Raw genomic sequence first — 13,741 nt, forward strand, 5'->3', positions numbered from 1 at the left:
AGTTAAATTCAATATGTAGCTAATTGCTCAATGCTCACGAGGAAGGAGGGTTCCCTAGGAGGCAGTCAAATCAGGAGCCAGCTTGGTAACTGCATGGAGAATTTTATTTTATTTTATTTTATTTTATTTTTTTTAAAGATTTTATTTATTTATTTATTTGAGAAAGAGAGAGAGAGAGAGAAACAGCATGAGAGAGGAGAGGGTCAGAGGGAGAAGCAGGCTCCCCGCTGAGCCAGGAGCCCGATGTGGGACTCGATCCCAGGACTCTGAGACCATGACCTGAGCCGAAGGCAGTTGCTTAACCAACTGAGCCACCCAGGCGCCCTGTATGGAGAATTTTAATGGGAAGCTGATTTCTCACATTTTGCCAGTCAGCCCTTCCCAGTGAGGGGGCTGAGAGAGGATCTGTGGCCGCAGGACTTTATCGAAGGAGCCCAGTCTTCCTCCCTTCTTTGCCTGCAGAAGCAAGCTGACTTCCTTTCTGATTGCAGAGCCGGGGCCAAGAAGCCGAGGGGCCTAAATGAAGCTCAGAGCCGAGAGACTGTGTGCACAAGGCAGAGCCTCAGGAGCTCTTGGGAGCTTTAGGTGGAGGAGGCTTTTATAGCTGCTGCTGGCTGGTGGAATTTGTGCCCTCCCAGGAGGGAGTGGGAGCAGGGGTTTGTGGGGAGTCTCCCAAGCTGGTTAGGACAAGAACAAGAAGCACTAGGGAAGTTTGCATGAGTTCAGGTTCAAGACTCCCTCCATCCTAACTCATCTCCAAAGAGTTGATGTGGTCCTGCACCCATTTCTTCTGTGGGTTGGCACACACCTGGCGGTGCTTCCGGGTGACAAAGCTGTGGGAGAAGAGGACAGGATGAGACCTGGTCAGCACCCGGACAGCCAGTTTTGGGGATGAGGTGGACTGAGCCACAAGGGGATGAAGATGATGGTACTGGGGTGGGGCATTCTTGGAGCTCTGTAAGGTTGGATTTGTAGCTTTTAAGGAAAGGATATTTCCTCTTCTGTTGGGTCGTAGGGCTCCCAACCAAAAGCAGATCTGTGCGCATGTTAACCCCCACACAAACCCATGCAACCTGGAGAGCTAAGGGCATATGGACCCTGAGGAGTCTAGGATTGAGCTTGTCAACCACTAGCTTTCCTCAGTGCATCTCGGTTTCAGACTCTGTGCTGGGTGCTCAAGATGCAGAGAAGAAGAGGTGTCTTCTAGGAACTGAGTCACGGTTGACTAAGTGAGAGGTAAGAAGTGGTTAAAAAAAACAACCAAAAGTACGATTTGGCTTTAGATAATACAGCCACAGGGTGGACGCTCAACAGATGAATACATCTATGCGTGTGTGCATCAGTGACAGACATGACCTTGGGTCTTGATTTCACTACCCATTAGTGCATTCACCTTGGCAAATCACTTCGGGCCTCTGAATCTATTTGTTTACCTCTAAAATATAGATAGAAATAATTCCTACTTTGCACTGTTGTTGTGAGACTCAAATGAGATAGTATTGTGGAGGTGTGGAAAATACCACACACGTATTGTTATTGGGATGTTATGGGATTCTTCTTTGGGAGGGATCAGAGCCACATGACAAAGGTCCTGGTACTGGGTATCAGTGCTCAGCGAGGTCGAAGGCCCCGAGGTATAGCTGTTGTCAAAGCACTTCTACCAATAAACCCCGCCGGAATGTGGAGGCCTCTGGGAGGGAGAGGCCTTGTTTCCACGGGTGTTGATGGTAGGCGTTGGAGGTATAAAAGCCTGCAGGGCACGGCCTCAGTCTAGCTGCCTGCCTTGCCTGTTTGCTGGGAGACCGGCTCTATCTGGGGGAGACCGTGGGCCTAGTGAGCGGCGCTGCCCATTAACATGTTACTTTTGGGCCAGCCCTGTCTACTTGGACCTTTCTCCTTTTGGCTTCTTTAAGATGTTTTCCTGCACCTTTATGAGCCTAAAGGTTTTCAGGCAAAGTGAGGACTTAGGTCGTCTGGTGAGAATGAGGGTTTCTCGGTTTCTTTTCAGGTTCTATCCTGGATAGTGTTTGTTCTCGAGGAAGCTGCCTCCCCTTTTCTGAAACTCAGAGTCACTTGACCATCTCTCTTTCTTCCATTCTAGTGTGCAGAGGAGAGAAAGGGAGCAGATGGAGTATTCTGGCCTCTCATGCCTCCTAGTGTTTGTTTGCTTATTTGGGGTGGTGAGGGAGCTTCAGACCAAGCCCCTGCCCTTGTTCAGCCACGAGTCCGACAGGAAATCCTGCAGACTTGCTATCCTCTCTCTTGGCCCCCTCAGCCAGTGGCCAGGAAATCAAAAGGGCAGGAAACGAATATCTAGAGTGAGGGCTTCTCAGGCCTCCCATTTCCTCCTGAAGAACGTGAGACTGAGGAACAACCCCTCCTGGCTAAGCTAAGCTGCTCTCCCTGCCCCCATTTTGGGGACCTCCTACTTGCCTGACTCCCCTCCTGCCTCTCTTCCTGCCCGTTCTCTTGGGAGCAACCTCCTCCGCCTGCCCCTTGAGAGCAGGTGTTCTCAGAATTGCTGCCCTTTTCTGTGTTTTTCTCCCAAGTCTCTGGCCCTCGGTCTGGCACAGTGCGGGGGCTTAATGGGTGTTTATTGAATGAGTTAGTGAATGAACTGCATTCACTTGTCAAGTTTGTCACTTCTGTGTAATAGTACATTTGGAGAAGGAGAAGTTAACACTTATCAGGCACCAACTGTGTGCCAGGATATATTCCAATTTCGTTTTTCATTTCCTTGTTTTCCCTTTGACCCAGTGAGGGAAGTACTTCTTTTTCACTCCACTTCGCAGATGAAGAAACGGAGGCTCAGAGAGGTTAACTGCTGGGTCCAAGCTCCTGCCACTGCCAATTGTAACCAAGGCTGACTAGCTCTGGGGCCATTGTTCACCAAGACTCTGCTAAAGATTGCCACTCTCATCTCAGGAGACCCTTTCCTCCTATAAAAGAATGTCCTATCTCTAGCCCCAACGCTGTTTTCTAGCTACAAACCCCTCTTCTCACACTCCTTGCTGGACATTGCCACAGGGTTTTCGTGCTGGCACTTTGGTTCTTTCCTCTTTAAACAGCTCTTCCTTGAGACTTGGCGGGGGCGGGGGGCGTCCGCCCTTCTCCAGCCGTCTGGGTAGAAACCTCAGTCACTTAACCCCCCTCTCGTCCTTGCTCCTGACCTCACCTCACCTGCCAGGGCTTGCTGACTCCACCTGTGATGGTTTCCTACCCCATCGCTCCTTCCCTTCCCCTTTAGGTCCTGTTTAGCCTCAATACCGCTCACATGGATAACCGTAACAGCCTCTTAACTGGACCTGACCTTTCTAGGCTTTTCCCTGTGCCAGCTCATCTCACTCGCTCTAATGCAGCATCATTGTGCTGACACTCGAGGCCCTCATTGCTTTTCTACACGGGGATGCTGCATCAACCAAAGGAGAGTCCTGGCGACATTCGCTCTGCCTAGTGTACCCAGTCCCTCAGGCTTTTCTCAAACACCTTTTGCAGCAAACTTCCCCTCACCCCCGAGGCTGGATGTGCTTCCTCTCTCCTTTTGTAATTTTTTTTTAATGCAGGGTTACTCCAGTCATTCTGCATTTGTCTTTTCCTTGTATCAGACTGTGAGTCCCATGAGGGCGGGGATTGTGGTTTATTCATCTCTACCTTCCCGTAACAGGTGCTCAAAGATTTTTTTTCTTTTGAAAAATATTTGTCTTCAGAGATAAAATTAGTAGTGCTAAATATTACCACTATACTTTGAAGGACTCACCAGAACAAAAGGTAATTCTGAATACCTATAGCTTTGCAAGTGTCACAGGAATTTTTGGATTAAAAAAACTTCGAGGGATGCCTGGGTGGCTCAGTCGGTTAAGTGTCTGCCTTCGGCTCAGGTCATGATCCCAGAGTCCTGGGATCGAGCCCCGCATCGGGCTCCTTGCTCAGTGGGGAGCCTGCTTCTCTCTCTGCCTGCCGCTCCCCCTGCTTGTGCGCTCTCTCTCTCACAAATAAAATCTTAAAAAAAATAAAAATCGCTGTTATATAGGAAACTTCATGATTACCCCATTTTCATTCTTTAAGTCTCTATCATCTTAAATTTCTTTTTTTAATTGTACACTTTATTTTTTTAAAGATTTTATTTATTTATTTGACAGAGAGAGACAGTGAGAGAGGGAACACAAGCAGGAGGAGTGGGAGAGGGAGAAGCAGGCTTTCCGCGGAGCAGGGAGCCCGATGTGGGGCTCGATCCCAGGACCCGGGGATCATGACCCGAGCCGAAGGCAGATGCTTAACAACTGAGCCACCCAGGCGCCCCTCATCTTAAATTTCTTAAGCAACCATCATTGTTGACCTTTCTGTAGTAGAAAGAGGAAGCTCCAAAGACAGGCTCTATCCCTCGCTTACTGTGCAACCTTGGGCAAGTCACCAAACCTCTCTGGGTCTCAGGTTCATTATCGAAACATGGAAAGAATTATGCATACCTGTAAGGGTTGTTATAGTGAAATTTAGGGGTAATCCATGTAACACATTTGATACACAGTAGGCACTTTCTAGGTAGTAGACTTAATTTTTTCAAATGTATTAGTTCGCATATTTAAAGGAGAATCTCATGTCATTATTTCTTCACCAATTGATAATTTTCTTTTAAATACACTTGACTGTAACTAGGGCTCTGGCCTCTGACCTCTCCTCCTTAGATCCTCTGAGGTTGTAGGTGGATTCAATTGGGTGTGGGATAGGGGGAATGTGGGGTTCTTAATTGGAGAGAGATGACTGTGTCGATCTTTTCTCCATGCAGGAGCATTGTAGGTCACATTAAAGTAAAAGTCATACTCCTAAAGATCAGAGACCTGACCCAGTTCGTCAGAGTGGGGAGAACCGCCCCAGGAGCCCCTTATCTAATCTACGTGATGGTGGGTGGGGGGTCTGAAGCTGCAGAGGGAGGAACTATGGCTAATTGAGCAGCTGGAAAATGGGTAGGAGTGGATAGGGTGCCCTCTTAGAGGGCTCCTGTGGGGGGCTGGCTCTGGGACAAGAGGTGTCCCTTCCTCACTCCCCCCTCCTCCCCACTAGAGGGTCCACAGGGCTGGGACTCACACGACTGCTGGTATGGAGCACTTGCTGCTGGTGTAGAAATACTCCTGGATGTGGGTGAAGGGCAGTCGGCGGGAGATGTAGGCAAAGCAGCAGGGTGTGGTGTCCGAAGCATCTGGGAGGAGAAAACAAGGAGACCCCTGTATTCATTGCCATTGCACACAGGATATTGAGCTGGGTATGTTATCTTGGATAGACTCTTATCCTCCTTTAGCTGGAACTGAAGCTCAGAGAGGTAAAGTCACTTGGCCGTGGACACACAGTAGCAGAGTGGGGGATTCCAACAGAGGATTGAGAAGATCTCTACAATCTTTCATCTAATCCTCGAGTCTTGCTTGTATCCTTCCCTCTACACCATAACCCTTTGCCTTTGGCTCTACGGATATGCTGGGCTTCCTCCTATCTCGTCTTGGGCCCCTTGCCCTTATTCTTGCCCTCCCAGAATCCTCAATAGATTCAGAACTTTGTTTCTTTGAGACCTACGATGGGTTGGGGGAGGCTTCCAAAACTCAGACTTCATGGCTCAGCCTCAACCCTCAAGAGGGGCCTGAAGATGTGTATTGCATCCTGGGAGCCTCTGGCTGAGGCATGATAAGAAGGGCTCTGAACAGAGAAGGAGGACTTTTTGTTGCTCAGTTAATTCAGGATGACCCTGGGAAGTGTCAGTTGCCACTTCCCGGTAAGGTAGGAGTGTTAAAAGCCAGCTACAACTGGGTTTGAACACGAGTTTCCCCACTTCCTGTGTGACCTCAGGCAAGTTACTTAACTCCACTCTAAGTCAAGCTCAGCTTCTCTAAGAGTAGTGGCAAGTATTAAATGACATGGTACATGCAGAGCAGTCAGCATAATACTTGATCCATACTAGGCTTTTAAAAAATCCTCTCCCGGGGCACCTGGGTGGCTCAGTTGGTTAAGCGTCCCACTGTGGATTTCAGCTCAGGTCATGATCTCGGGGTGGTGGGATCGAGCCCTGCGTCAGGCTCCTTGCTCAGTGGGAGTCTGCTGGGGATTTTCTCTTTCCCTTTCTCTCTGCCCCCCCCCCACTCTCTCCCTCTCTCTCTCTCAAATAAATATATCTTTAAAAAAATTAAAATTAAAAAAATTAAAATCCTCTCCCAAGCCCCACTTTTTCCATCTATGAAATGGGGAGAATATGACTGTCCCAAGCTTAGAAGTTTCTTAGGAACCCTGCTGGTGATAGGCATAAGTTAGCTGTGTTTCAAGGTCAGTTCAAGGCTGCCTCTGCCTGCTAATAGCCCCAGCATCGGTCTGCGCTCAGCACCTGGACGGCTTGGGTGTAGATCTCGAGGACAGAAGACTTGAGCAGAGAGGGTCCCTGCTGTGTGGTGGCTCCAGGGACAGCTGGACATCTGGGTAAAGCACTATCTGGGAATATAAATCACTGGGTTCCGACAGCATAAATGCTGCAGCCGGAAAGGAGGGCGAAGTCTGGGCCAGCGTGAGGGTCTGGCTCAGGCTGCGGTGCTCGGGACCTGACTTACATGGGGAGGCAGAGGCAGGAGCGCAGACGGTGACGGCGGCCAGCAGGACTGCAAAGGTAGCTGCGGAGACCTTCATGGTACCTGCGGGTATAGGCTGCGGGAGAGCCACCTGCTGTCTCGGGATCCTCTGCAGGGATCCTCTGCTGCTGAGGCTGGCCCTTTATAGAGTCAGGCCAGTAGAAGGGGCGCCCCCCCAAGGGGAGTTTCCAAAACAGCGGCCATGGACTGCTTGATATCATAAGTGAAATTGCACAAAACGGAAAAGAAAACTGAAACAGCCTCTGGAAATTTGAGTCTTTCTCTCTCTCCTCCTCACCGCCTCTGGTCCAGAGTGAGCTCATCGGTTCCTTCTTTGCCCTCCAGAAGAGCTAATACAGGCACTGGTGGTGGAAAACCTCCTCCTCTGATGGCATCTTCAGCTTCCTCTTCTGGGGCAGGGGTGCTCATCAGAGGTCAGGATGCTGCTTCCCCGGGGGCAGAGGAGGGCAGTTAGGATGGATTAGAAATAAACTCAGTGTTTATTTGGTTGCTTTCAATGTTCTTGCTCATGCATTACAGATCCGTATTTCCCCTCTCATCCATGGAAGGGAGGGTTCTCTGACATATAGCCCCCAAAAGAGGTGAGAACACCCACTCGATGGTGCCAGCCACTATTCTAAAGGTTTTACAAGCTCAACTCATTTACTATTATTATGCTCATTCCTGCCTCCCCCCCATTTTACAGATGAGGAAATTCAGTAAACGCTGGGATCCCATCTCCTTTCTCAAATCTTCTTGGATACAAAAGTTACAGAATTTGAAAGCTGCAGAGGACCCTAGGGATCATTTCTTCCATGTCCTTCAATTGCAGAGGAGGAAACTGAGGCCCAGAGAGCAGAAATGACTTGCTAAGAACACACAGCAAATGAACGATGGGATCAGAACCTGGGTGCCCTGGTTCTTGCTTCAGTGCCCTGTCCACTCAGTACTACCTACCATGAAAATGTTCATGGTTGGGGACATCCGTGAACTGAACCCATGTGGGGTCTTGATTAGAGACAAGTTCCTTACTCCATTCCAATGACTTGGGTTCAGTAACTCTTCATCCATTCCTTTTGTTGTTGTTGTTAAATATTTATTTGTTTATTTTTGAGAGAGAGCAAGCAAGAATGAGCTGGGGGGGAGGGGAAGAGAAGGGGCAGAGGGAGAAGCAGACTCCCCGGGGAGCAAGGAGCCCGACGTGGGGCTCCATCCCAGGACCCTGGGATCATGACCTGAGCCGAAGGCAGATGCTTAACCAACTGAGCCACCCAGGCGCCCTCTTCATCCATTCCAATTCGGATAATTCAGAATAGTGACAGTTTGGCCTGGGCTGGGCTGGACTGAGGTTGAAATCTGAATTATCTAAGAGAAAATTGTCTATGGATAGTGACAAGAGCAAACACATTTAAAAAGAAAAGTAACTTAAAAAAAATAGTCTCCTACCAAGAATATTTTCTTGCTAGCTCTTGTGACATACATAACTTGGGGACTGAGGGTGACTGAATGACCTAGAATGGGAAGACCTCTCGTTTCTCCTCACAGGGACTTTGAGGAAGGGTGGTTATTCTCATTTCACAGAAGAGGTCATTAAGGTCCTCAGAGTCATGTGGCTGATCAGTGGGATTGAACCGAGGTGCTTCTGACGACCAGGCTCGAGCCTTTTCCACTGAGTCACATCAGTCAGGCAGTTAGCCGTTACCGCGTCCTGTCTAGGTGCCGGCGGCTGTTCTAAGCCTGTCCTCGGAAGCTTCTCCTCCCCGCCTCATGACTCATTCACCCATTTACAATAGAAACGCAATTTTGAAAACCATGGCCATCTCATTTAAAGAAACACATGGAAGCACTTTTGAAACATTCATCTATCCACACAAAAATGGTCTACCTGTTTTAATTGTTCCCCTCACACAGTCCCCTTAGTTACCAAACATGTGGGAGGCCATGTAGCCTGGTGGCCAAGAGCAGGGTCTTTGGTGTTTTTCCCATTTATTAGACAGCCTTTGGCCAGATACTTAATCTCTCTGGCTTCAGTTCCCTCATCTCTAAACCAGGGGTGATAATGGTCCTCCCCACAGCTGTTGAGACAGTTAAGTTCCTATGAATGTGTTCGTGTGCCTGACGCATGTTAAGTACTTAATAACGTTAGCTATTATTATCACATTATTATAATGGCAGTCCCTTTAAGGATATTCTATACTTGGGCTTTTCAGCAGTCTAGATCAGACTCCCAATTAATATGGATTAGTGAGCTTTATCACAAAAAGTGTTTGTTTTTAAGCAGACAGGTCGGTTAAGGTGTAAGTTAAGCGACTCGCTGAGGTCGCATAGCCCACAGTGGTAGAGCTCGACATTGAACCCAAGTCTGTCTGGGTTCATAGACTTTCTACCACACTGCATTGTTTCTAGAGAAATCCTGAAACTTCTGCTAAGGTTCAGTTTGTCCATGTGAGCTCTATTTCTGTTTCCTTTCTCTGATCTCAGTTTCCCTCTTTGAGGAAGAAAGCAAAGTATTTTCCTGGATACCAAATATGCTGAGTTGGGACACTAGCTGAGGTAAGAAGTGAGATGGACCAACATGATCCTCATCCTTAATCCTGGTGAACCTTTCTGCTGTAAGTGTGTGTGTGTGTGTGTGTGTAAGTGGTAGTGAGAATGAGGGGTAGGTAGGATGGTGGTGTTGCTGAGCAGGAATAGGCAACGGGTATAGGCAATAGGAGTCTATTTCGTCCTTTTTGGTGGTTCCAGTGGATTGTGGGAACCAGAGAGAGGGTAGACCCTAATTGTAATTCCATTTCTACCCCTCATTACCTTCCGTGCAAAATCCGGTCTGGACTCATGGAATCAGTATATTCTCTGGTTTTAAGGTACTGATTCCATGAGGAAATCAAAGTGCAGGTTCAATGAATGACAACTATCCTTATGATTCACCCAGCATTTTATGTCCCTGAAAATGAGGGATGCCTGTCTGTGTGACCCATGCATGGGTGGTTGAGAGAATCAAGGAGAGTAATGACTGTGGACGTGCTTAGGAGACTGTAAGATGAGGTATGAACATCAAGAAGCCCTCTCTGCCCTTCCCCCACCTCCCGCCAGTGTGTTTGGTCTACACCCAGTCAGTCAGTCCTTGTTTACCTGCAAACGATTCCTGTGAATTGCTGTGAGCCAGGCACTGTTGTAGGTGCTGTGGATGCCATGGTGAGCAAGTCAACCACCTGTCCCCTGGAGCATGCACTTGTGTGCGTGCGTGCATGCATGCGTGTGTGTGTGTGTGTGCATGTAGTGGGTGGAGAACTGGACAGTAACAAAAATATCCTTTATTGTGAGTCACCTTTGCACTGGTCTTGTCTTAACTACCTGGACAAAGTAACAATGTCTTATGGTTTTTCTTTTCTAGTTGCTTTCTGTATTCTCCCCCTGCTTTCCACCAAAATCTTGGACACAATAGATGCTAAATTCATGCTGGTTTAATCTGAATAACTTTTTTTAAAAAGATTTTATTTATTTATTTGCCAGAGAGACACAGCAAGAATAGGAACACAAGCAGGGGGAGTGGGAGAGGGAGAAGCAGGCTTCCCACTGAGCAGGGAGCCCGACACGGGGCTCGATCCCAGGACCCTGAGATCATGCCCTGAGCCGAAGGCAGACGCTTAACAACTGAGCCACCCAGGTCCCCCAATCTGAATAACTTCTTACAGCATCTTGAGTAAGTACATGGGCCCTTTAGAGTTGGACTCCTAGGTTCGCACGCGGCTCTATTACTTATCAGTGCCGACCTGAGCAGATTGCTCACCTTCTCTGGGCCTCAGTTTTGTCTGTGAAGTGAGAGATTGCTTCCAACCCGTTTTGGGCAATGGAGCCCTTTAAGAATCTGACGAGAGCTGTGAACGCTTTCCACAAACACTTGGAGGCCCACACAGACACATGTAATTTTGCGTGTACGAGGTTCACAGACCCAGCAGGCTCATTGACAGGCCTCTTGAGTCCACAGGGCTGGTTGTCATCAGCGCCCCCTCCTCCTGGATGTGAGTGCATTCCTCGCTAGAGCTAGACGCACACTCTTTCCAGCCTAGCTCAGGCCCTCCCTTGCCCTCCTGGCCCAGTCTCCCTTTTCCTCTTTCATTCCTTCCCTGAGCTCAGCTGGCTGCCTGCCCAGCCTGACACTGTGATGTTAGGAAACCGAAGGCAGGCAAAGAAGAGAAACTTCATTCCCTCTGAGTTTCAAAGCTTTGCTCAGACCCGGAGTTCCCCTCATGATCATTTGGGGAGCAGCTCTGTTTTTTCTGGCTGCTTTAAAAAAAAATGTCCAAAGCAGGGAAAGTCCCTCCATTGTCTAGGAATCCCAGTCTGGGCCCCAAGAGAAGCCGGAGGCAAAGCTGTTCCTCCTGAGGAGCCTTGATTTTCTCCATCTACAAATTGGAGAGCTGCTCTCTGGCTGCGTCCCTCCTCTGTCCTTGTTTACAAATATAAGTATTTCTCCCAGGAGGCAGCTAGCTGGTCTCTCACCCCTGTGTCCACAGGGCCCTGCCTGGGGTAGGTGTTCTAGCAGTGCTGTTGGAGGGTCTGAAGGGGCAGCAACACGGAGGAATTGCCCAGCTGGAGGCAGGATTCGAACCCCTATCCAGGACTCTTTCTGCTGCACCTTGTCTTTCCTTTTGGTCTGGTCTGTTCTTTCTCTGCCATTCTATCCTGCACCTCCGCGTGCACCCCCCACATGCACCTCCTGTGCATTTCACCAGGTCAGGGGGACTAACTGTGACAACTGTTTTATAGTTTCAACCACATTCCGGCTGGAGGGCTGCAGCTCGGCCTCCCCCACGCTTCTCACCTTCACCACACGGGACAGTCAGCTATGTACACCCGCTTGTTTTCTGCAGCCTGTGGTGTGTTTGTTGAAATGCTCACCCCTCAGGTTACTGGAGGAGCCCGCCACAAGATGCCTCGGGGATGGGGCAGCCCTGGGAGTGGGGCCCGGGGGGAAGCATCCGTTCTTACAGATTTGCTGAGTGACAGCTGATCTCAGATGCGCTCCTCCTGATGCTTTGGAGTCTGTTTTTTGTTTTTGTTTCCCCTAGCATGTTTGCCAGAAGCAGCCCTTTTTTTTGCGCCTACTACCAGAACATAACCGCCCCCTCCTCTGAAACAAATCATGCAATATATGTTAAGGAAAAAAAAAAAGAAAAAGCAGGAGGGGAAGAATGAAGGGGCGAAATCGGAGGGGGAGACGAACCATGAGAGACTATGGACTCTGAAAAACAAACTGAGGGTTCTAGAGGGGAGGGGGTGGGAGGAATGGTTAGCCTGGTGATGGGTATTAAAGAGGGCACGTTCTGCATGGAGCACTGGGTGTTATGCACAAACAATGAATCATGGAACACTACATCTAAAACTAATGATGTAATGTATGGGGATTAACATAACAATAAAAATTTAAAAAAAAGGCAGTCAACTGCCCAACACCATTCCCTGCACAAACAGAGGCAGGGATAACAGTTCCTTCCCTTTCTTCATCTAGGGCTTCTCCACTCCATGTCTTCCTCCCCCTCCACTCCCGAGTGGGGTGTTCATCTCAGCTCAGTGTTAAGGAACATGGGGGCAGGTAAACCGATTTTAGGGGCAACAGGACACCTCTCCTGTTGCCCGTGGGGGAGTTGACCGTGTTTTCCATTAGCTCTTAGGCACCGTGCTGGACACATTACGCATTATTTCACTTATTAGGAAGAAAACATGTAGAAAACGGTGATGACTCAGGCCTGCCCTAAGCTTTCCGACCCTCTGTGTCTTGGACTTCAGAGACTCAGCGTCCATGCTCTGTCCTTCACTGGATTTCTCTCTCGCTCCAAGCTTGGCTGTGGAGTGACATATGGTCGCCCCTTTTCCCTTCCTGGCTGTGCCCACAGCCAGCGTGCAGACCTTTTTACAAAGAGTTTCACAGACAGGCTTACAAAGGAAGTGACACAAGTTTCAGAATCTTACAGGACTCTTGTGGTTGTGGTCTGGATTCTGCCCCTCTTTTGAGCTGGCCTTGGGAAGCCCCTTCTTGCCCTGCATCCATTCTCAGGGATGGGGGTCCCCAGTCTCTTACTTCTATGCTGCTTCCCCAAACCCCTCCACCACCTCCCCCCCTCAGCACAGAGGCCTGCAGAACATTCAGGTTACAATAGGGGCCTCAGAACTTCCTGAGGCATTGACATTTTTGAGGACCTCCAGCCTGGATGAGGAAGTCCCCTTGGGGAATTTCATCAAAATGGAATTTGGAAATTCTGCACTTTAGTCATTCCTCATAGAGGCAGCTTTCATGAGGCAGTGAAAACAGCAAGGGGCTGGGAAGTACGACCTGAGTTTTAGTCCTAGCCCAGCCTGAAACCTAGTTGTGCGATTTTAGGGAATCACTTTCCCTTTGTGGGCCTCAGTTTCCTTATCTAGGAAATGGAGGTATGACAGTATTTCTGAAGGCTTTCTCAGTCAAAAGATGCAAGACTAAAGGAGGACATTTGGCGATAGGTGTTCTGTTGCCCCTAAAATCGGTTCACATCACTCCCCCTGCAGGCGAGGTTGAAGGGTCATCATGCCTCCTCTCCCATCCTTCCAAGGCCTGGGACTCAACACTTAGTTCATTAAGTCCTTCCCCAGGCAGTGCTGCATTTATTCACATGCTCACCTCTACCCTTTTACTCCTCCACGTTCTCATCTCCTTCCGTTCCTCCACCCATCCATCTCTTCATCCACTCATTCATCTCTGCATCTGCCATTTAAAAGTCATTGTTTGTTAAGTGCAGAAAACAACTTTGGCTCATGTAAGCAGGAAAGTAATATACTGGGGGTACGATTGAGTAGCTTGTAGAATGGATAGAGGATTGGAGAACCTGACTTGGAAAAAGAATAGTAAGAAACCAGAAAAGCTCTGGGTGTTTGGGCACCAGCTACTACCTGACAATCTCATCAGGGTACCACTTCTGAAATAAAATTACTGCAGCCATTCTTCCTATCCACATCCCCATCTACTAAGGATTCATAGTCCTAGGGGAGAGAGGATGTCAAGGTGATATTTGGAAGGGGTAATGGATGCTGTGTAGAAAAATAAAAACATAAATAATCAGAGAAACAAATTCAACCAATACTCCATCCACCCATCTGTCCTTTCA

The 13,741-nt window shown here is 48.7% G+C and overlaps 1 protein-coding gene across 1 annotated transcript; it reads right to left on the reverse strand.

Annotated features, from left to right (window-relative positions):
* Positions 1-295: 295 nt before the first annotated feature.
* CCL5 (C-C motif chemokine ligand 5) lies at positions 296-6,695 on the reverse strand. Its single transcript, XM_035027356.1, has 3 exons — positions 6,582-6,695; positions 5,083-5,194; positions 296-833 (listed from the first exon to the last, which is right to left on the reverse strand). The coding sequence occupies exons 1-3, from the start codon at positions 6,655-6,657 to the stop codon at positions 746-748; spliced, it is 276 nt and encodes a 91-aa protein (XP_034883247.1). The 5' UTR covers positions 6,658-6,695; the 3' UTR covers positions 296-745.
* Between the last annotated feature and the right edge of the window lie 7,046 nt (positions 6,696-13,741).

The sequence above is a fragment of the Mirounga leonina genome, unplaced genomic scaffold (assembly GCF_011800145.1).
Source record: "Mirounga leonina isolate KUSES-001 unplaced genomic scaffold, KU_Mleo_1.0 Mir_200, whole genome shotgun sequence".
Lineage (NCBI taxonomy): Eukaryota > Metazoa > Chordata > Mammalia > Carnivora > Phocidae > Mirounga > Mirounga leonina.

Coding starts and splice junctions, on each gene's coding strand:
- CCL5 (XM_035027356.1), bottom strand. CDS start 6,657: ATGAAGGTCTCCGCAGCTACCTTTGCAGTCCTGCTGGCCGCCGTCACC. Junction 5,195..6,581: donor TCCTGCCTCTGCCTCCCCAT/GTAAGTCAGGTC, acceptor TTCTCCTCCCAG/ATGCTTCGGACACCACACCC. Junction 834..5,082: donor TGCTCCATACCAGCAGTCGT/GTGAGTCCCAGC, acceptor CTTCTCCCACAG/CTTTGTCACCCGGAAGCACC.